We start from the raw sequence: 25,851 nt of genomic DNA on the forward strand, positions 1-25,851 counted from the left end.
GGTTCTAGACATTAAAACTGCATCATCCGCATAAAGGAGCGCAGGAATGGGACGCCCATTCACAATAGGGAAATCTTGGTTATCTCTAAGGAGGGTTTGGCACATACCATTAGTGTACAAATTAAAAAGAAAGGGGGCCAGGACACAGCCTTGCCGCACCCCTTTCTTTACCGGTAAAGCAGGAGTAAGCTCACCTGCCAACCCAAAACACACTCTCGCCGATGCATCTCTGTAAAGGCTCCTTAAGAAGAGAATAATGAGAGGGTCAACCCCGACTTCAACAAGGACCTCCCAGAGCCTATCATGTTTCACTGAGTCGAAGACTCGCATATATTTACCAACTAATAAGGACAGATTTAGACTCTGCTCGATGGTCCCTAGGCCTTCTCTAAAACCATATTGAATGTCTGAAAAAACTGAGTTTTCCTCTGCCCAGGCGTGCAGACATTCCAAAATAACCCGTCCTACAACCTTGACCGTCGAGTCTATTAGAGAGATCGTGCGGTAGCACCCGAGATCATCTCGGTCCCCTTTTTTAAAAAATTGGAACTATGATGGATTCTGCCCAAGTTTTCGGTAATGGGGCCGTGCAACTGGCATTAATCACCTGAGTTATAATAGGGCCCCAGAGTGGAGTATTTGACTTAAAGCGATCCACGAGTACTCCGTCAGGGCCTGGGGCTTTACCGTTCTGAGTCGCTTACAGTGCTCTTTCCACTTCCTCTAGGGTGAACTGTAAAGCTGCATAGTCAGTTAAATCCCCTGGCGTATCGCTAGCTTGGGAATGTTATGTTATGGTATTTCTAAAGCGCGAACGGTTACCCAAGAGTGTCCTGGTGCTAACTGCTTTCCTCTGGGCATTAAGATAAAGGCACGAATTATAAGTTAAAAAGCCAAGTTTTCAGTTGCTTCCTAAAAATTAGCAGATCAGTGGAGTTTCTCAAGTAAAAGGTGAGGTCATTCCAGGCTCTTGCTGCACAAGCTATGAAGCTTCTTCCACCCCATGAAGCTTTTTTTGTGGCTGGCACTGAAACCAACTTTGTCCCCAAGAAGCGCAGTGTTCTTATAGGTTGGTACCATTGCAGCCGCTGCTTAAGATATTCTAGGCCAGTGCCCTGCAGAGCCTTGTACACTGTACACAGGGCCTTAAAGCGCACCCTTTTCCTCACAGGCAGCCAGTGGAGTTTTTTTATTTCATTAGAAATGGGCATACATTTGGGAGTGTCAGTAAGGAATCTAGTGGCTGCATTTTGCAGCATTTGCAGCTTATTCATGGATCGTTCTTGCATGTTTAGGTAGAGACCATTACAGTAATCTAGCCTAGACATGATAAGTGGATGGGAATGGATGTGCCCGTTATATGCTTTTGAAAAGGGATTTATCCATTGCTCCTTAGATATGGCAATTTCTATTGTGGGGCCGTCCGTGGATTGTTGAAAAGCAGTTTTTACTGCTCTCCAGAAGGGAGCGCTATCTTTCAGATGTGCTGCACTATGAAGAGATTCCCATGCTTCCCTTTTTAGGGCGCATCTTTTTTCATTGAGAGCCCACCTATACTCTTGCCTCGCCTTTCTTACCTTAATGAGATTTCTTGGTTGCTTGTGCAATTTCAATTTTAGATTAGGGAGTGCATGTGTACATTTTGTGGCAAACCACCCCTGTTTTTTGACCTTATTGCTCAATTGCACGAATAATAAGTCTCTCACCCCCGCCGCAATTTGTTGAAAGGACAATCGAATAGTATCATTAGGGACTAATTTGCTCAAGCAATTTTCAATTTCTATTTTGCATTTCGTTATCAGTTGCCTTGTGACGGCTTTGGGGTCAACCTTTGACCACCGCAAGGTATAGCCATTAGTTCTGCCAGTGTAGGTAAAATTCTGGCCATGCCTATGAAACACTGGGAACGACTAGTGGGTAGGTGACATAACATAAAGGATAGACGAGAGAAACATGCACCAGATTATGACCATATTGACCAAAACGGTGTACTCCTTCCCATGTGGTGCATTATAGACTGATTCACCCCCTAAACCCTTACCTCATCACATACAGTTCCTAACATCATCCTTCCCATTGTCTGTCCAGTAGATTGACTGTAGTGTTATACCTCAGGTGGGTGCAGGTGTGGGAGAGTGCAGAAAGATTTAAAGAGTGACTTGCAGAAATGTATTTTAGGCTTTGCACGAAAATGTAATTCTTTTCCAAGTCTGTCCTGTAGTTCCATTCTCTAAATTGACTTGCATATTCGATAGAATGTGCCATTAGGCTCTAGTTCCTCAATGCAAAGTTATGCCCTGCATATAACACCTCACTATGGGAGGATAGCACATGGCAAAATACATTTCCAGTTGCATATATAGAAAACTGTGATGGGTGCAGTTTCCAGGTTTACTGCTGGGAATATTTGTTAATTTCCCTAAAGGGGAAGATTTAAATCTGTGAGATGGAGTAAGTCTACATGTGTAAAAATACCACTTTTTTGTGGATTGGCTCCCTGTCTTAATGGGTGTTCATTAACACTTATACAAAACCTTCTCACCGTTGATACAGTTGCCTATTACTTGAGTCAAAGGTAGGAGGAGTACATTTGTGTCAAGGGTGGAAATGGGGAGTAACAACCCCAAAATTGGCATTAATGTATGGGAAGGGGTTCCTCCCCAATTAGAATAAATTTAAAAAATCAAAGTGAAAACATGTGCTGGTTATTTTTATTAAAAATACTTTTCATGGGTATAAGTAGAACTCACAAAGGAATCGCAGAAGTACACAGGGGAGTTTGTCACTGTTACAGCTATTTCGGCATACTAATGGACTATTTTTATGAATTGCTAAAAAGTTAGAAAATGACTTGTTAAAATGTAGGAGGGATCCAACAAGAGCAACTTTGTCTGTGAATCAGGCCCTTTGGGTCTTGCAGGACAGGTGGGTGTCAGTAAGTTATTTCGCTTTTGTGCCAAACTGTGTTGTGAATTCATGTGTGTTGCGTGGCCATAATCTCATGTTTGAATTTAAGCTCTAGAACTGCTCTTTGAAACAACACCACATTTCGCTTTTAGTGGGCTTTTCGGGTGTGCTTTTAATATTCAGATCTGCATGAAGGTGAGGCACGGGTTGGCTTGTGGATTTAGGCAATGGTCCAAATAAGCAATTAAAACTTGGAAGAGCTAATAACAGCTTCAAAAATGATTCTCAGGCAAATTACAATACCATTCATTACCTTGTATTACTTTGATAAGTAGGAACATTTCATTGTTGATTTCGGTGGATACATTTTGCCTATAGCTCTTTTATTTCCTTCTACTGGGTGATTTGTTTCTGCTCCGCGCCTCTTTTAGACGGAGGCAGCTCCGGCAGACATGTTTTTTAGCCAAACCCTAGAGCAGTTTGATTCTCTAGTCTTTTCTTGTGGGTTCTTCCCTCATGCTCCCGGCCCATTCCCAATAAAAACACGGTCACGGCACTGGCAGGTCGTTATAAAAATTGGTTCCTTCATTACTTTAAGTGTTGCAATCTGAGTGAATTTGTTGATTTGGGGGATCATTTTGTAACTATTGCTCTTTTATTTCCTTCTGCTCGGTAATTTGTGTCTGCTTTGCATCTCTGTTAGACAGTTGAAGTTCAGGCGGACATTTTTGTTGAGCCACACTCTAGAGCTGTTCGATGCTCTAGTCTTTTCTCACAGGAGCTTCCAGACCTGTCCCAAACCATACCCTTTAAAAGCATGGCCGTAGTGTGGGCAGGTTGGTAAAAAGACTGATTTCTTTCTTATTTTAATTGTTGCAATCTGAGTGAATTTGCTGATTTGGGGGGGATGATTATTTGACTACTACTCTTTTATTTCTTTCTACTGAGTGATTTGTTTCTGCTCCGCATCTCTTTTAGACAGGTGCAGTTCAGGCAGATATTTTTGTTTAGCCACACTCTAGAGCAGTTCAATGCTGTAGTCTTTTCTTGTGGGGTCTTCCCTCCTCCTCCCGGCCCTTGCTGTGCCAAAGGCAAGTCCATCGGCACCCGAACGGGACCAGGGGCCAGAAATGGTGGTCCATTTGCCCAGATAGAGTGAAGTACTCGGCCACTCAATTGCTGGCTTTGTGCCCCGCAACACCGGAGGTATGTTTATCATCTATTGCTTCTGAAACCTTCCCTGTATGCTGCCATCATTGTGATTGTGGTATGACAGCTAGGGCTGTAATTACAGAGCCGATGATAAGGGATTTTAGTTATCTCTCTATAACTTCTAGTAATAGTTATTTATGTGTTACTCCTTCGGATGGAATCTAGATATACTGCTTATCGTTTTTAACATATTTAATTGATGTTCTTTGGCTAAACATCAGCTTGAAGTTTTACATTTTTTAATTCATGATTTGCTGGACGCTGTTTTCTGATGAAACCTGGCTTAATGACACATTCACCCTTGATAATATTGCCTCTCTACCCATGGATTACTGCATGGTGAGACAGGATCGTCTGGATCGAAAGGGTGGCGCGGTTCCCATAATTTTTAAGGCATAGTATGAGTGTAAAATGGATAAATTGGCACTCTATTTGAAGGGAGTTTCTGAAGATAATCGCAACACCTTCCCCGATCTTGTCTGTTCTGTCGTTTCTGAGGATAGAGTAGTCGGTAGGTATCAGAAGATCAAACAAAGTGTGAGAGGAGTCATTAAACCAGGTCTCAGTGAGAAAGAGCATGTCGAGATTGTGGTGGGTGATGGTGTCAGAGATTTCCAGTTTGTGTTTGGTTGCAGATCTGCAGTTGTGGAGCATACAATGTAGCTCTGACGCAACTGTTTTGGTGATGGGAGTGTTTGGGTTGATAAGGGCGATAGGGATTAGATTCTTGAATGAGGGTGCCCCTTGAGAGGGAGGCTGGTAAGTTCTGATGGAAGAGATGTGTTTAACAAGGAATTTAACCTTCACTGGCACCTTGATCTACCGTCCACCAGGACCGGTGGGGTAGTTGGTGCGCTCTACTGTTGGAAGCTCTCTCTATATATTCTTAAATATTCTAATTGTAATATTTTATGTGATGTTAATATTCATTTTGATGATTCGAATTGCAGCCTTGCATAGTCTCTGGTGGCTGATCTTGAGTCATTAAATGTACATTTACTAAACAACCCATCTATGCATACAGCAGGACATTTACTTGACCCTCTCTTCTCTAATTTGAATACGGTGTCAGTAGATAACCCAATTTCTTTGGTTTGGTCTAACCATTTTGCAAAACCATTCACCCTTTCAATGACCTCGTGATTCTGTCACTTGTTCTAGACATTAGTCGAAATTGAATCCTACTATATTAATTCCCTTTTACAGGCAACTTTGACAGAATTGGGTCGGCAGGTTGATGTTGATTCAAGTGTCAATGACAACTGGATTTGGTTGCCCCTTGATTATGTGCCCCTACTTTAATCCAACACCAAAGTCAAGATTGCTTCCCCCTAGAGTTTGGTTCAATTACTCTTTACTTGGGTTTAAAAAGAGCTGCAAGGGTTTAGAGAGGGTCTGGGTTAAAACCTACAGTGAGGAGGATAAGATTAGGCATAACCTAGCTCTGAGGGCTTATCATAAAGAGTGTTGTTCCACTTGTGCCTCCTTTTATTCCGATAAAATCACTTCGGCCCAGAACTGCCCCAAAATGTTACTTCAGATTGTTAAATCCTGAACAGATCCTGGCCATGTTTCTCTATTCCATACATTTGCAGATTCAGTGGGATGACTTAGGTGTTTCTTTCTGCAAAAAAGTGGCCGATATCCAGGCCTCCTTCTTTCCTCTGCATGATAGAAGTGTTGTCATCTCTATCATCTCTTCTACAGGACCTCTGCCCATATAGAAAACCTTTTGTTTGTCTCTTTATTGAATTCTATTAAGTATGGTTCTCCACTAGATCCTCTAACTCCTGCTTTTTTTTTAGCAAATTGAGTCCCTAGCTTTTCTCCATTGTGATCACTCTTCTCAATTCCTAGCTATTGGAAAGATTAGTTCCTAATGCCTGGAAACATTCTATGGTGATACCTTCATTGAAGAAACATAATGTCAATGTTCTTCATTGGTCTAACTATCGGCTCATTTCCCGTTTACCACTATTTGCAAAAAATATAGAAAATCATGTTAATTAGCACTTTTCAGCCTTTGTAGAAACCATTTGTATTCTTTACCCCTCACAAAAGGGATTTAGGGCTGGTCAAATACAGCCTGCAGATTGTCATTGAACAACTTCTACTCCAGTTCGATAGTGGAGGTAAAGCGTCTTTGATTCTGTTAGATTTTAGCTCGATTTTCTATATTGTTTCTCACCAGTTGCTTCTTCAAAGGCTGGAAGATCTGGGCATAAAAGACCTGGGCTTGACCTGGCTACGGTCCTTTTTACAAAACTGTTATTTCCACGTCTTTGCCAAAGCACACAACTCTAATTCTCAACCTTTATTGTCTGGGGTGCCGCAGGGCTTGGCTCAGAGTCTGACCCTGTTTAACATCTACATTTGGCCTCCGGCTGACGTGGTGGAAGATTGCGGCCTTACACTGTTTTATTACGCAGATGATACCCTAATTATTGTATCTCTTTTTCGTAATGAAGATCGTAGCTCTGCTACTCTTTGCACCTGCTTCGCCAAGTTGGCGACTTGGATGAACAGTAATTCTCTTAAGTTAAATGGGAATACGTCTGAAATCTTATTGGCTGGAATTCATCCTTATCTTTGAGGTCCTTATTGTTGGCCTGATGATCTGGGCACAGCGCCTACTCCTGCTCGGGTAGTCAACTTGGGCTTTTGGCTAGATGACAAGTTTACATGGACCAACAAATCACCAAGGTAGCTTCCACCTGTTTTGGCGTCCTGAAGTGATTAAGGAAAATTATTTGGCTTCTTCCTGTTTCTGGCCAAAGGTGGTACAGACATCGATCATTTCTGGGCTTGATTTTGGTAACGTTCTCTATCTGATGGCATTGAAAGCTGCTCACAAACGACTACAAGTATTTCTGAAAGCGGCTGCCTGGCTGCTTTTTAGGTCTCGCCTAGGCAGCGCGCATGTGCTGCCCTAGGAGGACCTTTAGCCATGGGTCTTCACTTTTCAAGCACTGCACTTGTGCTTGTGGCGGCATCCACCTTGCGGGAGCGAGCAGCAGCACGCCAAAAGCACGAGTGAAGTGCTTGAAAAGTGAAGACTGCTCTCCCAAGCGCGCTTGCGTGCACCATTCGCGGGCTCACCTCTTGCTCCCCCGACTCTGCAGCGGCTTGGAGCTGCCTTCCGCCCGGACTTGGCATGTTACACCTCATCTCCCATGGTACACTTTTATTTTAATTAATTTCTGTGCGCTCGCTGCTCTTTCTGCCCATGCTGCAACATGACAGTATTGTTGTCTGCATAACTGACGCCAGCTTTCTCTGCCCGCGCTGCAGTGCTATACAAATGCAGCCACCATATTTAATTGATGTTCTTTGACTAAACATCAGCTTGAAGATTTACATTTTTTAATCGATGATTTGCCGGACGCTGTTTTCTGATGAAACCTGGCTTAATGACAAATTCACCCTTGATAATATTGCCTCTCTACCCATGGATTATTGCAGGGTGAGACAGGATCGTCTGGATCGGAAGGGTGGCGCGGTTCCCATAATTTTTAAGGCATAGTATGAGTATAAAATGGATAAATTGGCACTCTCAGACTGTGAGCATGTTATCTTTTCACTGTGCTTAACAAGGAATTTAACCTTCTCTGGCACCTTGATCTACCATCCACCAGGACTGGTGGGGTAGTTGGTGCGCTCTACTGTTGGAAGCTCTCTCTATATATTCCTAAATATTCTAATTTTAATATTTTATGTGATGTTACTATCAATTTTGATGATTCGAATTGCAGTTTTGCATCGTCTCTGGTGGCTGATCTTGAGTCACTAAATGTACATTTACTAAACAACCCACCTATGCATACAGCAGGACATTTACATGACCCTCTCTTCTCTAATTTGAATATGGTGTTAGTAGATAACCCGATTTCTTTGGTTTGGTCTAACCATTTTGCAATACCATTCACCATTTCAATGGCCTCGTGATTCTGTTACTTGTTCTAGACATTAGTCGAAATTGAATCCTACTATATTAATTCCCTTTTACAGGCAACTTTGACAGAATTGGGTTGGCAGGTTGATGTTGATTCAAGTGTCATTGACAACTGATTTTGGTCGCCCCTTGATTATGTGCCCCTACTTTAATCCAACACCAAATTCAAGATTGATTCCCCCTAGAGCTTGGTTCAATGACTCTTTACTTGGGTTTAAAAAGAGCTGCAAGGGTATAGAGAGGGTCTAGGTTAAAACCTACAGTGAGGAGAATAATATTAGGCATAACCTAGCTCTGAGGGCTTATCATAGAGTGTTGTTCCACTCGTGCCTCCTTTTATTCCGATAAAATCATGACAGTATCGTTGTCTGCATAGCTGACGCCAGCTTTCTCTGCCCGCTCTGCAGTGCTATACAAATGCAGCCACCATAGCTGCACTCCCCTCCCCTTGAAATACTGGGAACAACTTGCTCTCTCCGGCACTGTTGAACAGTCAGTGATATCTCCCTGGATTACTGTGTGCCTTGGCTGTAGTGCCTCATGACCTCACTCTGAGGGCTGCTCCCAAACAACTGCACCTACTTGGTTGAAAACGTGCTCCCCCTTCCCCACTGCTGTTGTAACTCCTGCTTGGGCTGGCCGTCCCCCTGAGCACTCGGATCTCTGAGCGATATTTCATCCTTAGGAGCCCTTGGGACGACATGTTATGACTTTTGGTAACCACTTGTGCTGAAGTAGATTGATAGTTCTCATTCCCTGGCCTACCTTCGTACATACCCCCCCACCATCTTGGCCCAGTTCTCGTCCACTTTAACCCTTTCCTCCCATAAAATGGATGACATCTTCACTAGGCTTTCATTTTGGGTGCCTGAGTGCAAAAACTGAAAAAGGATTCTGACTTACTCGCCTGCTCACATTAGAAGAAAGCCCATCTTCCCCTCAACAATGATGATAGTCAGAAACTAGAAAGCAACATTGGAGCCCATCCTTCCCAAAGCCAGAAACTGAAAGTGGGCTCTCCTCTGCCTGAAAGCCACGAAGGAGGCAGCCATCTTGAAGTGAGCCCTGGCTTCCCATCTCTACCCGCATTTCGACCTCCCCACTAACCCTTTCCCTCCCACAGGCAATGCTTCTTCATCGAGGTCTTACTCAGGACATCACCCCCTTGCTGGGCTCTTACTGCAGTGGCTGCACACTCTAAGTATAATCCACCAGTCTCTTTATTCCTATAAGGAAGGGCTAGATGACAAAGGGCCCATAAATTGCAGCTGCTTACAGGGTGCATTAGTGATAATAATGGTACCCCTCTGATTAAATATTAATATATACCTGTTTAGGATCAATGTCTCTTTGAATGAGAGCCTTTCTATGCTGCATAGAACCCTCTCACCTCACTCTACACCCCTCCCTAATGGCACCCTTCCCGAAAAGCACCTTTAACTGCACTAATTTACTCGACCCTAAGTCAAGTCACATCCTTGGCTTTGTCAAGGGGTCACCACATTAAAATGCCATGTCATAATCACATACCAAGAATCACAATTGAAACCAATGGATTCAGTAATCACATTTAAATATATTCTCGATCAATAACTATTACATTGTTCATCCACACAGTTGTCAATGAAGCATTTGTATTCAAAAACGCATTATACATATGTTAGTCTTTCTTTACCACTTCAGTCCACATAATACATTTATAGGACCAACCGCATGGGATACTTGTACTCCCTAGTTCAACAATATCAAGTTCCAGCTCCAGGAATGCTTGAAAATAGCTAAACAGTCACACCAGGTCTTGTATCCTATCATGCAATCTATGACCTAAGAGATATAGGTTTAATTTCATAAATCAGTCCTGGGGTGCTGCTGCACATCCTGAATCCCCCACAACACTTAAACAAGCATTGGCATAGCCAATAGGTCTCGCCTTTGGGACCTGAAAAGTATTTAATTATGCAGCACAATATCCTTGGTGCAACCACAACTATTGCATAGCTAAACACTTATAAGGTCCCAAAGGCGAGACCTATTGGCTATGCCAATGCTTGTTCATCTTCCTAAGCACTCTTCAGCCTCTTATCTTCATTGGCTCACGATTAGCACACAAGTCCAATTTAAAGCACTATGTTAGGTATTCAAAGCATTGGCAAATTCTGGTCTGCTTTATCTGAAGTCATTGGTTGCACACAATGGTTCCTAGGTTTTGTAAGGCGAAACATGGTGGTTGGTCCTTCTGCTATCTGGGGCCTTAACCTCAATTAGATCTTGCAAATCTCATAGTATGGTCATGAAGATCTTGAAGTCGTGGCTTTTCTAATCCTTTTATTTCTGCCCATTCTGTATTATCTAGCCCTGGGAAACCCCTTTGGGCAGCCATACGCTTTGTAAATCGGTATTATAATAATACATGACAACTGTTGGGTTTGTCAGTTTCATCAATTCTGATTGCTCTCTAAAATTTATGTAACCAGAGTATTTGCCAAATCAAATTCGATTTACTCTGGCTGACATCTAGGATGGCTAACTGAAATATATAATTGATAGTTCCTGCTTTCAATAAATTAACAAAGGGGTTTTGGACAGACATACAATATGATATATTTCAGTAAATTTCTTGTACATTTATTTTTTCATCCGTACATTCATAAACATAGCAGTAAAGGATCTGTTCTATTTTTATACTGCTACCATAAATCCCATAATCAGTGAGTAGTTCTCCATGGGGCCTCAAATATAGTTTGATAATGATCGGAGATAGGATGTTTTTCTGGGAAGTTCAGTAGCAATGAGGGAACCTCTTCTGAGATCTTAACTTCTTCATCTGGGCAAGTTCATTTTGGTTGGAGAGATGTGGTATGATCTGATGAAGTATGGTGCCTAAGAATGCTACGTCAGTCTCCATAATTGTTAGACAATAACTCTTAATGGAATTGAAGACTGCAGGGTTGCATGACCAGCAATGAATTGTCATTATTGGTGACGACCAGAGTGCCATCCATTGATTGTGTGGTGACTATTTCATTGCTGCACTGTGAAGTGAAACAGAAAGGTAGTCACATTTCTGGTTCATTTACTCATCAAGTCAGATAACAGCTTTCTCTATTTCTGAGAAATGACAAGGGATTGACAATTGAATTGATATTGCCACTGGCATTGCAATCCAGGACTGCTTTCTTCGGAAGTGGTAAGTTAATCCCTTCTGAAAGTACCTGGAAAGATGCCTGATGAAGGCCAAACTCTTGCATATGGTAGTTTAAATATAATTGAAGTTGTGGATAAGTAATAAATATTTGTGTACTGGTGTTACTGCATTCTGGCTATTGATAGGGTTATATTTATCTATCAAACCAACACTGTTTATATTTCCTGTTATTTGTGTGCCAATCTTTAGGGGAAATATTTTGTGCAATTAAAAACAAGGTGGGATTTCTGTCATATTTCTTGTCCATCGAAAGAAATGTACTAAAACCAAAAAAGAAACATGGGTGTGGTTGAAGCCAGCTTTTAAAGAAATAGCAAAAAAAAATATCTTTCTAAGCTTAATTTATGAAAGTTGGCAATGTTATAGTGAAATGTGTGTTTTTTTATGGGGGTCGGAAAAGAGGCAGCAATGGCAGGACGTGTTTAGACTTTAGGGATTTGGAGTATAATTTGTGTGATTGTGGTGGGGATGAAGATGGTTTGCAAATATATCTGTTGAAAATGACTCATTAAAAACACATATACACAAGCTGAACTGTCAAATAATTGGTTGTCTCAGACTGCATTGGAAAGTGTTTTCTGCTGACTCATGTGGAACTCCTAACTGCACAGTAGGTGAGCCTTGATTGCATTCAATTTGTGGCACAGATTCACTTGGAGTGTAACTGGGTTAACAAGCAGCACTCATGAAATGTTTTCTATATCAGCAAAATAGAAAAATGCAAACAACAGCATGTTGCAAAACATTTAATTCGATCAAATGAATCATGGAAATCTTGGTAATTTTGAACCTTTACAGAAATTATGTGCTTCATTTTGGTACATGATTAATTAAATTTTAGCAGTTCCCATGTATGTTTTTTCAAGAAGTTAGCATTAAGTCCTTTATTGGATTTTTAGTAAGAATCGCACTGCTCCTCCTGTAATTCAATCAATAATCAGAGTGATCCAGCGGAAGCATTGTAACATATTGTAAGCCTTTTTCACAAGTTATCCATAATTTCATCGAACAACTATTTACTATAATCTAGAGTTTGGGCCCATAGAAACTCTAAAACCATTTACAAACATGAGGTCCTCCAATAGATCTTTGTAAGAGCTAATGGGGATTCAGATAATAAGAGACAAATGTCATTACTTCATGAGGACCTGTAATGAAGAAATGCCTGTCTAACAACAATATTCAATAACCATAAAATGACAATTTTTTCTTCAATAAGAAAAGACAAAACTCAGAATAGTCATCAAGGCACATTTATCTAAACTTCAAGATGAATGGTCAATGCACAAAAACACAATAGAGTCATTAATACTTTGGCTAATCAATGAATATAGGTAAAATCACAATATAAATAAAGTTCAAAGTAAAATACACCATAAATCAATAACTGGCGTGAGGGGAGACGGAAAGAGAAAAAAGAAAATACACATTGCAATTTCAGTATGCAATTTAAGATTTATACAAACCTAAGTTCAATGTGCTAGAGCACAGCGTGCAATAGTCTGAATAGTTAACCCTTCAGCCGAAAAGTATAGCCTGCTCAACTTCACCAGCCGATGAAGTGCAAGGATAATCAGGAGAGTTCAGTTTCAGGGAAAGTCAGAGTTCGGACCGACAGCATGTCATGCCCAAGATTTGGAAGGAAAATAGCCACTGCAAATGTGATTTTCCCACAGGGTAATTAGACGTCGAAATGTTCACAATTCCAGCCCCAAATGTAGCATCTTCACAGCTTTTTACAATTCTAGTGGTTGGGATCCATGGTGTGATCGTGGTATGATCATTCTTCATTACCAAATCATCCGGAACTCCAACATAATGCTTTTTTTCTCTGTTCATAGTTTTCTAAGAATGTATAATAAATAGTCACCTCGGAAATAGGATGCACACTTGCAACTTATCATGTCCACACACTCGCTTCCGACTTAGCTTGCAACAAGGTTGACACTATCATTATAGAGAGAAAATACTCGAACTGTAAGAAGGAACTTCAATGATAACATTTCATAGCTACAATACAATCAGGTCAGCATTTTTAGAAATAAGGAAGGACAAAATACGTTTCTCTAAGGCCTACAATGGAAAAGTATTAACACAGTTTTAGACCTACATGGAAACTACAAAATCATCATTCAAATGAATAAACATTATTATTGAAAGCATTTAGGAAATAGAGAATACATCAGAAATAATATAGAAAGCATAATTTCATTAAACGTATACACATGGCCTTTACAATACATTACAATTTGATTAAAGTATAACGAAGCTCTTTCTTTTTAGATTCTAATTTCAAGAAAACTATAAGCAGAAAACATTTTACTTAAACATTCTTGTAATTATTATTTTGCGAACATTCCGATTTGCATTATAACCTTTCGCATAAATATCATAGGACATTAGTAGGTTCTCTCTCTGTCACGCATTTCTCAGTTTTACCAGTTTCAAATGTATGCTTTTACGATGCAGTTTAAAAGAAAGCAAATCTTCACGTATTGTGACACTCCTACATGCTTTTACGATGCACTTTTAAATCTCATGCTCAACAATACACAATGTTAATCATGGTTCTTAAGTACATATTAGTATTTTTCACTCCATGAGCAGGATTTGACCAAGTAAAATCATTCTTAAAGAATCATGCTTCATCAAGAGTCTTTATTTCTCTGTTTCTTGGGGGCATAAAAATTTACTTTTCACTGTAAACTGAGATAGATTTTCCTCAATTCTTGAGCTTTTCTAAGGCTGAAAGCTGTTTTGCTATGTTGCACAGTTTCTATATGTTATAATGCTTATTAGTTATTTAGCCTCTTGGTGCACCGCGTTTCAGACAAAGTTCTATGAATTGTGGGTTTAACTAAAGTGCATCTCCATGCAGAGGTGAAGATTGCAAGTTCGAAGGTGTAAAGATGATGGTGAAGGGTGTGTTTTGTCTCTACGTTGCCACTTCCTGGGGGTGGGGGGCTTGACATTTTGTAATCCTCAAATATGACCCAAATGAATTTGATTTGTATCCTGGATTGTGCCTGAAGAGTTATTTCTTGCAGATGCAGTTTCATTTTTGCAACCTCACACACGTTAGGGCAGGGTTGAACAGTCCTATAGGGGAATCAGTTAGTGCACAACGGGCTGGTCTGACAAGTCAATGTGTGGGGAACGTTTTTGGTTGTTTGTGAGCCTGTTTCTTTACAAGCTTAAAACTGCCCTGATTTGCAAACACAGGCTACTTTTTCAACTCTCTAATTCAGTTATAAGGGCATCTTGGTTTTGATGCCCAGGCCTATTTCTGTTCCTGTCCGGCCCTACTTTAGGGTAGTGATAAACAACAGATTATGGATACAGACAGGCATCTGTAAGAACTACTGCACCAATGCCTTCCTCTGGGATCTGGTGATTTTGTTTTAGTATAGTCGTCATATGGTGTTTGTAGCTGTTCTGTTTTCTTGTGTGGTGTGTTTTCTTTCTGAGGTGATAGAGTGGGGTTCATCTTGTTCCAGTTCCTTTGCACAATTTGTACATAACATAAGCATTATCTGTCCAGGGCAGTCCTGTTCTCAATGACCTTTGCTCTATTGTCCCTTTGATTCTGGTTGTTGATTCTGGTTGGCTGATCTTAAGAGGATGGTATTCTGTCACACTGCCCGTGTAGTGTGTTTTCTGTTCCTCTGTTTACCGTTTCTTTACTACTTGTTTCCTCTATGTCTCCAGAGTCTCTGCGCTCTAAAGTTCCTTGTGTTGAGACGATGACTTGAGGTTACGTGTAATGAAAAAAGTAAAACATTGTATAGCAGTTTTGATATTCTTCATGTCAGGTAAAGAAGGTAAATATTAGCACAGATCTTCAGCAAATAATGCACCCCAGTCATAATTTCAATAGATCCATTTATAATTGTGTTAGATACATTCACTGTCAAATGTATTTCTTGATTAAAATCCTACAGTAGAGAAATTCACCGGCTCATTTTTAAGATAATATTTGTCTGTGCATTTTTCATAAAAATCCTGTAATTTAGTGCATATTAGGATTCTCATACCACTATGACAGCATTCTTTATTACTATTACAAATGCCACAGTGACAATTTAAGGTTTGTAATTTTCAGTTTGCTTCAAGGTAAACAAGGCGTTTTACTTTGCACTTCGAGTAAAGGTTATACACTTGTTTGTGTAAGTATTTGATACATTTTCTAATGGGGGACAATTGCTAATATAGATTTTCAGGTGTGCTTAGAAATTATTCTCTCTAAGGAGGCATACGTTTTGAGAAATTGTGAATTTGGGATACTGGTTGAGGGGGTGAAACCCTTCACAAGCAGCAACCATAATGCTTGTCAGGGTGAGTTCACAAGCAAAATCCCAAATTAACCTGTGCTTAACTCTCTGGTAACTTGCTACAAAAGCAGCCAGCCTAAACTGAGAGGAATGTTTATAGTATTTATGCAACACTTCAAATTGTAATAAAGTGAAATACAACACAGGAAAAATCTCACACCAGTTTAGGAAAATAAGGTATAATATCATAAATAAATTAGGACCAAAATGACAAATATCCCATCAGTAGAACTGTAGATATGCACTTTCAAAGATTTAAGTGAAAATAGCACCAAAAAGCACAAAGTGCCAACTGTGGTTATCTGATCGCGCCGGACCAGGACAAAGTCACAGTTCAAGTGGACCGCGATGGAACGTGTGCTGGCTACAAGGACCCAGCTAGGCCCACTAAACAAGTTTCCCTAAATCCTGGTTGCGAATCATTGAGGAGTCCTGTGTCAAGAATGCATTGCGCAGCGGTGATTCCTAGAAGCTGCGATGAGAGTAACTGCATCATAGTTCAGCATGCCATCGATAAGGGGCTTGTGACTTAAAGTCATGCATTGATGTGAATTGTGCACCAGCTGGTTCAGAAGAAGCTGCAATGCTTGAGATGCAGAGTACCGCTTTGTTGTCGAGGATGCCATTGACAAAGGGCCTACAAAAGGAAGGGCTGCATCGAGAATGTATCATGCCGTGGAGGTTCTTGGAAGGCTGTGGGCAGAGATGCAAAATCATTTGCCTGGGATGAGTCATGCAGCAGCTCTGATACGGAGTTTGGTGAGGCGATGTGTTGCAAACTTTCAAGGAAGTAATGGGTTGCGAAGCTTAGTGTGTGCTGGAACCACAATTGGGCTGGCAGAGCACCTTCAGGCCCACTTCCAAGGGTCCAGGACTGAGGTGGCACCACTTGGGATGGCAGGACTCACAGGCTGGCAGAGTCCAGATGCTGGGTTGAGATGAAGGAAGTCTGTTCTCTCCCTGAGGCTTCTAATCAGAAGGCCACCCAACTAGCCCTTAATTCTCTCTGGTGGTCTTGGGTTCAAGAAATTGTTTCAGTCCTTCTCACTCAAGCAGGAGGGCAGCGGGGCAGCAGAGAGGCTGTACTGAGAAGTTGGGGGTCTGAGGTCCAAGATATACCTCGTGCCCATTCTGAAATAGGAGAAGCTTCTAGAGGTTCCCACCCCCAGAGGAGCTTGGAATTTCCTCTCTGCCTGCTCTTGCCCCAGCTTGTCTGGAGACAAAAACGACTAGAGACAAACCTTTTGTGAGTGTGCTCAGGCAAGGCATTTGTGACGAGCAAGTGTGGTAGGTGACAACTCCTCCCCCTTGTTAAGTCAGAGTAGCCCATCCTGCCAACACCTAGCTTCCTCTTATATCACTGTCTGGGAGCAATACACAAAGACCAACTGCCAGCTACACCTAGTCATCTGACCCAGGAACAAGGTGCAGGCACCAAATGGTTAGAACAAGAAAGTCCCAACTTTCTAAAAGTGGTGTTTTCAGAATTGTGACTAAAACCCCGACTTTACCATTAAAGAGGGCTTTTAAGTATAATTCTTTAGACAGCAAATACTATAAGTCTACTTGCTCTCAATTGAAAGTTACCACTTATTAGATGTAATAAGGTGACCAGATGTTATCCTATGGGAGAGGTAGGCCTTGCAGTAGTGAAAAACAAAAATAGGAGTTTTTTAACTACCAGGACATGTTAAACTTAAAAGTACAAGTCCAACTTTTTAAATGCCCTGCAACCTGCTCCCTGTCCTGTTCAGGGCCTACACTACGGGTGACTTATATATATTAAAAAGGATGGTTTGGACCCAGCAAATTTTTTTTTTTAACAAAGTGATAGCAAGCACTCCAAATGTCAAAAGTCAGAACTAAACAAGCTCCTCTTTTTTATGTTCATACAAACACATGAACACATTCTTTAGTGTGCAGCACTTATGCATGCTTTGCCCATAATATGCCTGTGAAACAATTGTCAATAGCTGGTTACCAATATATAGAGCACGTTCACTGCAATACCTGCTGGAGGTACCATTTTCTTTCGCTGCCAGACTGTCTTTTGAAGCATTTTTGTCATACATTTGAATGCTCAGCTTTTTAAAATGCCTGGGCATTGAGCGCACGTATTTTCTCCCACACATGCAGCTACTGTATTGGTCTACTCTGTGTAAATGGACCAATATGGTAGCCAACTAAGCCCTCAAACTGGAAAAAGCATTGTGGCCATCTTTAGGTCTACAAAGAAATTAAGTTCCAAACCGATAGAGGCAATAAAAAAGGTGTATCAGGCAAAATCCGTCTCCGTTGCCACATATGGGGCTGGCGAATGGGTAACGGTAGACATAGCTTCCTTACAATGGTAGAGGACAGTTTTCATAAGAGGCTAATAGCCATTCCCCAAAGCTACTCTAATTATACTTGCCACACTGAGCTGGGCACAGCATACACCACAGATTACATCCGTATAGCACCTTTTCTGTTGTGGCACTCAGTTTGGAGAAGGGAGACAGTTAACCTTACCCAGAACATTGTCTGAGACTTGACCAAGAAAACACGTTCACATGGCTACAATACATTAGGGACACCTTGAGATCCATGGATTGGGGGAGTTATTTGAGGACCCACATAGCTGTGTAACAATTTCTAAGGCAAAAAGAAAGTGAATTTTTTGTTCTAAAATGGCAAGAGAAAGAATAGAGTCTAATTATAATAAACCTATGGTGAGGATATATCAGAGAGCCCCCGCATTACCAACAGATGTACAGTCCCATTTAAATGTTGTCACAAATCCCCACTATCGATGCGTCCTAGTGAGATTCAGATTGAATTATAGACAACTGATGTTAGGTCACCCCACCAACACCCATACTATAGACGATCTTCTAGCTTGACCCTGTGATGGCACATCCCCTCAAATAGACCTGGATATTATATTTTTCTGCAATTTTTACCTTTTGCAAAGGAAAATATATACTCCTCCGCTTATACGCATACACAACTTCAGACAATGTCATCCAGCTTTATATTTGATGCAAATGCTGATTGACCCTTTAGCATGTTTTTGCCTAGCATCATTTTTTTGTTCCTCTCTGTGGAGCAGGAGATCTCGACCATAAATCTGAAGATTGAATTGATTGTTAATTATGTCATTAACTGGACCTGTCCCCATATTTCATATTACCTCTGGGAGTATTTTATGGAAGTCTTTTTTGATGGAATTTGAATATTACATCAATATATTTTATTGTATTTTTGTTACTTCTAATGTATGTATATTTGTATTTAACATGCCTTTTTATGATATTTAATTATAGCGAAATTAAGAATATTGATTGAAAGATACTCTGTGTGTCAGAAGTTACCCCTGACCAAGGGTTTGTCTTGAAATGCATTGGATTTACGGTGTAAATGTTACTTATGACGATCCTTGAATTGGCATATGCTGCAGAAACATCTTTGGAGTGGGTATCCTGTTTGAATTTGGAATACTGGCATCACCACCTCACCAATAAAGCAATAGAAGCATTGGACAACATCATTTTCTTTTGATAAATTACCCCAACAGTGTTGGTTTTGTTAACATTTTGTTTAAAATTTGTAAGCCAAGTGGACTCATAGGTTGCGCGCCCTGGATTTGTTTTAGTATTCGGTAAGCAGTTATTGATGAAAGGCTTATTTTGGCAGGTCGAAATGGGATTATATAGCTGCACACATAGGCTGCAATGGCAGGCCTGTGATATGTTTAAAGGGCTTTTTAAGTGGGTGGCACAATCACTGCTGCAGGCCTACTAGTAGCATTTAATTTACAGGCCCTGGTTACATGTAGTATGCCAATTGAGTGTCCGCCAATATTACTATGTTAAACGAAGATAGCATAGGCACTTTAGCACTGGTTAGCACTGGTAAATTGTGCAGAGTCATAAAAGCCAACAAAAATGGGTTCAGAAAACAGGAGGATGAAGGCAAAAAGTCTGTGAATGACCCTGCAGAAAGGGCCAAGTCCAACAGAGATCAACTTCCTGATTAAAGAATGTTATTTTTCCAGAGTGTCCTGATCAGATGAAATAGTTGCTAGACTTTCACTTTCAAGATCACTAAATTCTTTTAGAGCTGAAAATATTGTGCTATTCTTAGTACTTTGACAAAGACTGACTGGGGGTCACCATTAGGGTCGGACTGACCTATAGAGCAATCTGGCAGTGCCAGATGGGCCAGTCTCACAGGTCAGTGTGAGGGCCAGTTTTAGCTGTTTATGTGTTTTAGGGGTGAGATCATGTCACAATATGCCTGAGACTTCAGAGCCACTTAGGTGAGTTTGGTAGAAGTGGCTCAGTTCTATTAAGACCACCGCCAAATCAATGATCCGCATGGATGGTCATAATGACCAAGGGAGAAATCATTAGTCCTTGGGGAGACTCTTCAAATGAGTCCGAAAGCAGCCAGAGCTGATTCTTCATAGGAGAGATTGTATGTAGGAAGTGGGGGTTCTTTTATGGCATTTTGTCTGGTGGGTTCTGGCCCAAGCATTTCAGGTATGTTCTAAATTTGAATTAGGTAGATTAAGATCTTAAAACATGTTCCAGTTTGTTATAGAGAAGATATCCCAGAGAGTTACATGTTTTTCCAGAATGTTTCATTCTCTTGAGCTTGTTTTGGCATAACTGGGTAGCAGTTGTGAAAGATAGTGAGTGATCAGATATTTATAGGTACAATAGGTGTCTTTTCCAGACGGCTTTATGGATTAGGTTCATTATGATTAATTGGATCATGTGTTCTATGTTTGGCATGCTTATGTTTTTTGATTCTGAGAAATTCTGCCAACCTAATTTTGCATTCTTTGGAATCTTTGGATATGTGAACTAGGTGGATCGGCATAGGTGGCTTTGCAGTAGTGTAATGTTGAAATGAGCGGGGCTTCTGCCAGTTCTATAAACTGGTTGGCTTAAAGCAAGAAGATCTTTCTTCAGCTTGCAAAGTAAGCAGGTTAGCATAAAACATGAAGAACTTTCCTCAGCTTGGAAAGTTAGTATGTTATACTTTTGACCACAAAATTTATCTGAGAATTGAAGCACATCTCAGTACTTTATATTAATCCCAGGTTTTTTAGTTTTTTGTGCTGGAGTTGTGACTTGGTCCAAACGAGATGGTTATGTAAATGGTAGAATTGTGTTGAGGTCAACCCTATAATGAGTACTTTATTCATATGCTCACTGCATCTAGTGATGCTGGTTTGATTGCTAAAACCACTTTCCAGCTGTAGAAGTATCTGAAACTCATTGGTATACATCTGGAATTGAAGGTGATGGAGATTGATGATCTCAGTAAGAGACAGCATATACACGTTGATAGGTGTTTCTAGGATACTCAACACAAACCTGTATTCCAGACAAATTTGTTTGAAACAAAATGATTCCAGTTTTTGTAAAGCGCACAATTACCCTATGGTGTCAAGGAGCTGGGGGCCGTCGGGAAGATTAAGCGAGCTATTGCCCAGAGTCACATGGTGCTGGACTAACCTGCCGCTGGCACTGGGTATCGAACTGTGAAACCTGTGGGCCGGAGTCAGGCACCCTGGCCGTTGTGCCACACCAGCTGACTCTGACTCCAGTTCGATGAGAATGGGCTTATTCAGTCCAGTGCTGTGACTGACACTCTACGCCACTACTGCAGGTCATGTAATGGACTTTGGTACTCCACTCCGTCATAGATGGTGCAGAGATCAAGGAAAATTAAAATCACATGGTGGTCCTTATTTAGGGCAAATAGAAGTTTGTTGCAGATACTTCTTAACATTGACTTTGTGCTGCTCATATGGATGAAATTTGACTCTTAATCTGAAATAGGTGGATATCATCTATATAATCCTGGAGTTGTTTTGTAAGCTCCCTTTCCAAAGTTTGCTTAGTAATGATCAGATAGAAATTGGCCTTTTGTCGGAGTGCAACCAGGGCTCTGCTGATGGCTTTTGAGCAGCGGCACAATCATTGTCTATTTCTAGTTGGTGGATACAGATCACTGGAGTAAATCTACATTAAAATAGTGTGTTCTAGTGTAGTTTCATAATACATATGTACCATAACCTTAGAAGATAAATGTGTCATACAATACATTAAGAAAATAAATATGACACAGACACAATGCCAGGATAAATATGGGTAATATACTGAATTATAAATATGACACCAGGTAAAATGTCAGGTTTTAATATCCAGAATGCAGTTCCAGCATTAAAATAAAACAGATTAAGTGCTACGATAGATATACTATAGAGTAAATATTCATTGGCCTAGTAGTTTGATAATTATATTAACCGAGTGCTTAGTTAAATATATCATAATGATGATTCCTATGCATTAATATATGGGTCAAAGATTGTCCCATCAATCATAGTTCCAGATTTCCAGAGGCATATGTCCTACTCGGGTCACCGTATAAATATTTCACCATATAAACTGGAAGGCAAAATAGGGTGCAAATATAGCTGATGTCAGTTGTAAGACGTCTTTCCAACTTGCGTTTTAATGGTTCAACTTCCCTTAAGGTTTGACAGACATAAGAATCATTTCATCACTGTAACCAGTGAGTAAAACGGAGCATTATCTGCCTTTCCTACCCGACTTCATTATGTAAATGTAAATGTGTTGTACTTGTATAGCGCACTGTTACCCTAGGGTGTCCTGGCGCTGTACTCATACCGCTGTGGAACCCTTCCTGGCTTTTCCCTGTGAAATATCCACTCCTGGGCACCCCCAAGGTGAAGCCAGGCATCCAGGCACTGTTGGGGCCGTTGTGGAGATTAAGCAAGCTATTGCCCAGAGTTGCAGAGTGGGACCCATGATTAGAATAGGCACCGAGGCGAGAATTAACAGGTCCGAGGAAATTGAGCCCAAGACCCGCCGAGGCAGGAATTGAACCCTGGTCCCGGGCCAACCCTCTGCAACAGGGTCTGCCGCTCTAACCATTGAGCCACACTTCTCCACCATTATGGGAGAGTCCTGTAACAAGTACACACTTGAAAAATAAAAGACAAGTTCCAGAGTACTGCAGAGGACATAAATGGGTCCATGTTGTATCGAAATAATTTGAAACGTTTAATCATCTGAAGGCAGTGAAGAGATCGGTATGTTGATTGGGGGCATCTACAGAGCAATAAATAATAACACACGAAAACAATAGTGAGATGTTATATGACATTTTTCTGCCCAGTTCCAAAGTCCATATTTTCACAAAGGTAAAGATAATAAAGGAATATTTTGAGATCAAAACGGTGATATGCTTGAGTCACAACATCTGTGAGAAGGCAAATGAGGAATGGAAAAACAAATTACTATTTGTAGGAAAGGAAACAAAGATGCTAATAGGTTGTAAAATTGTTTACAAGAAGGGAATAAGCATTGTGTCAGATATAAGTATTGATTCCCATCACCAGGGAGTTTAGGGGCTAGGAGTGTTTCCCATCTGATCTTTTGGCTGAAATTGTGGTAGAGACAACAAATAAATATATTTCTGTTGAGAACAGAAAGGGGAGAGCTATTGTTGTGTAAATGCCAGGGTAAATTAGCATATGGAGAGAGCAGGATATGGTATGAAAAGAGCATGAAATAGATATGCATTATAGAAGGGTATATGAGTCCTGATATACCACCTAGTTCTGATTCCATGCCTATGTTGAGTATAGTTTCTCGTCTGTTTTTGCATGCTGGCATAACACTGAAATGTACACTCGCATGACAGTGCATCCGGCAGACCATGCTGTTTATTGATTCAAAGACCAATTTTTTGCAGGAAAACAGGGATCTACATGGTTGAAGATGCTGTCAACATGAGAAGAAGCTAGAAGACTAAAACATCTGAAACAGATTTGCCGCTGGTCACGTACCATCAACAACCAATGGTGCAGCAGGATTCCATTGATGGGCGGCCAGACGAAACTCACCAAGGACTGTCAACATATCACTGACAATAGGAGAAATTTCACTATGTAGTTCCAAAAGATATTGTTCTTTATGCAGTAAATGTGATAGCGATTACATGCCAAAAAACTCACAGCTTGAGCTTCTGAAGGGAGCGTCATCCGCCAAAACCATCAGCTGCATCCCAAGAATCTATGGTGTGTGGATGTAAACTACACCTGGGAAGACTGAGAGAAAGACTTGTTTTTCAGGGCTATTGAAATAGCATCTGGTGTTGTTCAGATGCACTTTGATGGTGATCCTTTGTGTTTTTTGAGAAGCTAAACTACTGATTCAAAAACGAGAACCATATGGATGCCCACATGTCACGAGTAAAAACAAAATGGCTGCCGAGGCTCCCGGAGCTCACTTAAAAGTGATGAGGGAAATAAAGCCAGGTGGTGTTTTCGTATCGAGAGCAAAGGCATTTTTCTTGTTGAGATATTAGTAAAAAAAAACATGGCATGCATTGAACTGGCGAACGGCGTGACGAAGGCAGGGCGGACTATTCAAAGATAGCTTCGGTCTTGGGTTGTAGGACAAATTCTTGCGGGTTACACAGGGATGGACTGCCCTATAGAGGATTTAGGCAGTGCCTGATGGGCTGGTCTGACAGGTCAGTGTGTGGGATGTTTTTTGACTGCTTGTGGGCTTTTTTATGGTCTGCTAGGCCTGTTTTCACTGTACACCGATATTTAAACCAACAAAGCTACAGGAAGCTCAAACCCCTGCAGTTTTCCATATTCTGCATAACACTTATACAGTACATACAAGTTCAAAACGGGTCTCAATTTGCAAACATGGACCACTTTTTTTTTTAGCTTTCTAATTTTCTAATGGGAGACACTTTTTTTGGGTGCCCTGGCCTATTTTGTGTCCCAGTCCGACACTGTCCTTAACCCGGTACCTTCTTGAAAATCTAAAATAATGTATGTGTTCTCTGCATTTAGGATGGTACTGCAGTGCACTTGTTCTTCTGAAGAGGGACAAAGCGCCATGTGTGTGTCAATTTCTCTCAAAACTAAAAGAGCAGAGAAAAAAGCATGGATTTTTTGGGATGTGTGTTTTTGCTTTCAAAGTTTTCCACTGTTGCTCGTGGGTGGAAAAGCTGAATATATTAATTTACTCTCATGTTTTGTAATCAGTCAGGAAGTTGAACTGAAAATGTTTAAGGTTTGTAAGTCTTAAATTGCCAGTGAATATTGTAAACAAATGGCCTAACAAACAGCAGAGATCGTGGTACTTAACATTAACCGATGCATCTGAGCCTCAAAATAGTCCAATCCCAGGCACAGATGCAAAAATAGCAAAGTGTACGGCAGGGCACAAATGTATATGGCTGGTTTACAGATAATGTGATTAAAGGCAAGTATCAAATACTGAAGGTTTCCCAGAAATGTCTTTCTCTTGTAGCATGAAACGTCACTGTCAAGGCCACAAATAGCATCGGAACGTGTAGGCTGTATTAAAGGCTTTCCTACATAGACAGGTGTTAGAAGTGTAAGCAGCCGCCCGGCTTCTTGTTATTTTTATGACTCTCATTCATCAGAAAGCTGCTGACAAATATTCCATCTCTGCACCAGTAGAAAGAGTGATCGCGTGTGTTCGTATGATGAGAGTTGTACCGCCCTGACCACCAGCCAGCTGTCCTGGGCTTTGTAGATTCCAGCTGGAATGCCCTTTTCTTACCAACCAGTTGACATTTTGGCATCCTTTAACAGCCAGGATTACCTCATTTATCACTCAAGAAATATTTCAAAGTCCACACTAGCATTGCCATCTCAGCCTTCGTATATCCAAAAGTGTCTATGATTAAAAATAGTGCCAGTGCTTAATTTGAGCTAGTAGTTGCCGGCAGAGGCCACCGGCACTTAATTTTCCTTCTCAAGGGCGTAACGAAGACTCCTATGGGGCAGGGGACCTCCAACCCTTCCGGGGTCCCCTTTGAGCCCCAGATCGTTGAATATCTGCGAGATAATGCAGACTCTTCACATTCTGCAGGGTGGGGCATCATTTTCTGTTGTGCCACTGTTCTGCACCAGACATTTCCCAAGTGCAAGAGAGGAAAAACCCCACAAATGGGAGAGTAAGAGGAATATGGAATGACTGTCACAAAGTGAGAAAGCGGGAACCTGAAAGGGTGAGATAAAGAGGCAGGGTGTGTCTGCTAGTGCATTAAAGAGGCATGAGGTGGGTGAAAGGCTATGCGGCCTCGGTATTTGGTGCACCACCATTTAATTGCACCGGCTACGGGCTTCTGAGCAGAGCTTTGGGCTTCAATACTCATTCTTTTACAAATTA

General features: G+C 41.0%; 1 protein-coding gene across 1 annotated transcript in view; it reads left to right on the forward strand.

Annotated features, from left to right (window-relative positions):
• The window catches only part of SAMD5 (sterile alpha motif domain containing 5), a 285,501-nt gene extending 260,572 nt beyond the window's left edge, over positions 1–24,929 (forward strand). The window contains exon 2 of the mRNA XM_085611628.1: positions 23,384–24,929. Within this exon, the coding sequence (XP_085467754.1) occupies positions 23,384–23,407 (24 nt within the window). The 3' untranslated portion in view covers positions 23,408–24,929. The remainder of the gene's footprint in view (positions 1–23,383) is intronic.
• The last annotated feature ends 922 nt before the right edge of the window (positions 24,930–25,851 follow it).

The sequence above is a fragment of the Triturus cristatus genome, chromosome 6 (genome assembly GCF_964204655.1).
Source record: "Triturus cristatus chromosome 6, aTriCri1.1, whole genome shotgun sequence".
In the NCBI taxonomy this organism is placed as follows: domain Eukaryota; kingdom Metazoa; phylum Chordata; class Amphibia; order Caudata; family Salamandridae; genus Triturus; species Triturus cristatus.